At 66.0% G+C, this 420-nt stretch overlaps 1 protein-coding gene across 1 annotated transcript in view; it reads right to left on the reverse strand.

Annotated features, from left to right (window-relative positions):
* Nucleotides 1-57: 57 nt before the first annotated feature.
* The window catches only part of BAP1 (BRCA1 associated protein-1 (ubiquitin carboxy-terminal hydrolase)), a gene marked incomplete at both ends in the record, with an annotated part of 5,340 nt that continues 4,977 nt past the window's right edge, over nucleotides 58-420 (reverse strand). Inside the window, one exon of the mRNA XM_010149857.1 lies at nucleotides 58-210. Coding sequence (XP_010148159.1) covers nucleotides 58-210 — 153 coding nt within the window. The remainder of the gene's footprint in view (nucleotides 211-420) is intronic.

A 420-nucleotide genomic window follows, 5' to 3' on the forward strand; every position in this document is an offset into this window, starting at 1 on the left:
AGGAGGGCTGGAAGTCACCACTGGCCATTCTGCTGACGTCAGCCTCCCCACCCCAACCCTCAGCTCGAGCCGGCACCTGATGGCCGAGTTGGTGTTACGGACTTCCTCCTCCTCCTCGTCGTCATAGTCATCCTCATCATCTGAATACTGATGGTGCTGTCGGACCGGAACCCGGCTGCGACCCACTCCTGCTGCAAGGTCCTCCTCCTCCTGCAAAACGCCGTCGGTGATGGCCTGCCAGCAGCAGGGCACGGAGCAACGGCCCAGCCGAGCACCTTCCGAGGGGAGACGGGGACTCTCCCCCTCTACCTGCTCAGCAGCCCCGCAGGAAGGGGTCAGGCTGTCACCCTCTCCCTTCTGCCTGGGCAGCACAGGGGCAGGCAGGCCGCAAGGCTGGGGCAGCACCCCCCGGGGTGAGGG

Source organism: Eurypyga helias, unplaced genomic scaffold, assembly GCF_000690775.1.
Source record: "Eurypyga helias isolate BGI_N326 unplaced genomic scaffold, ASM69077v1 scaffold26684, whole genome shotgun sequence".
NCBI classification, from domain to species: Eukaryota; Metazoa; Chordata; class Aves; order Eurypygiformes; family Eurypygidae; genus Eurypyga; species Eurypyga helias.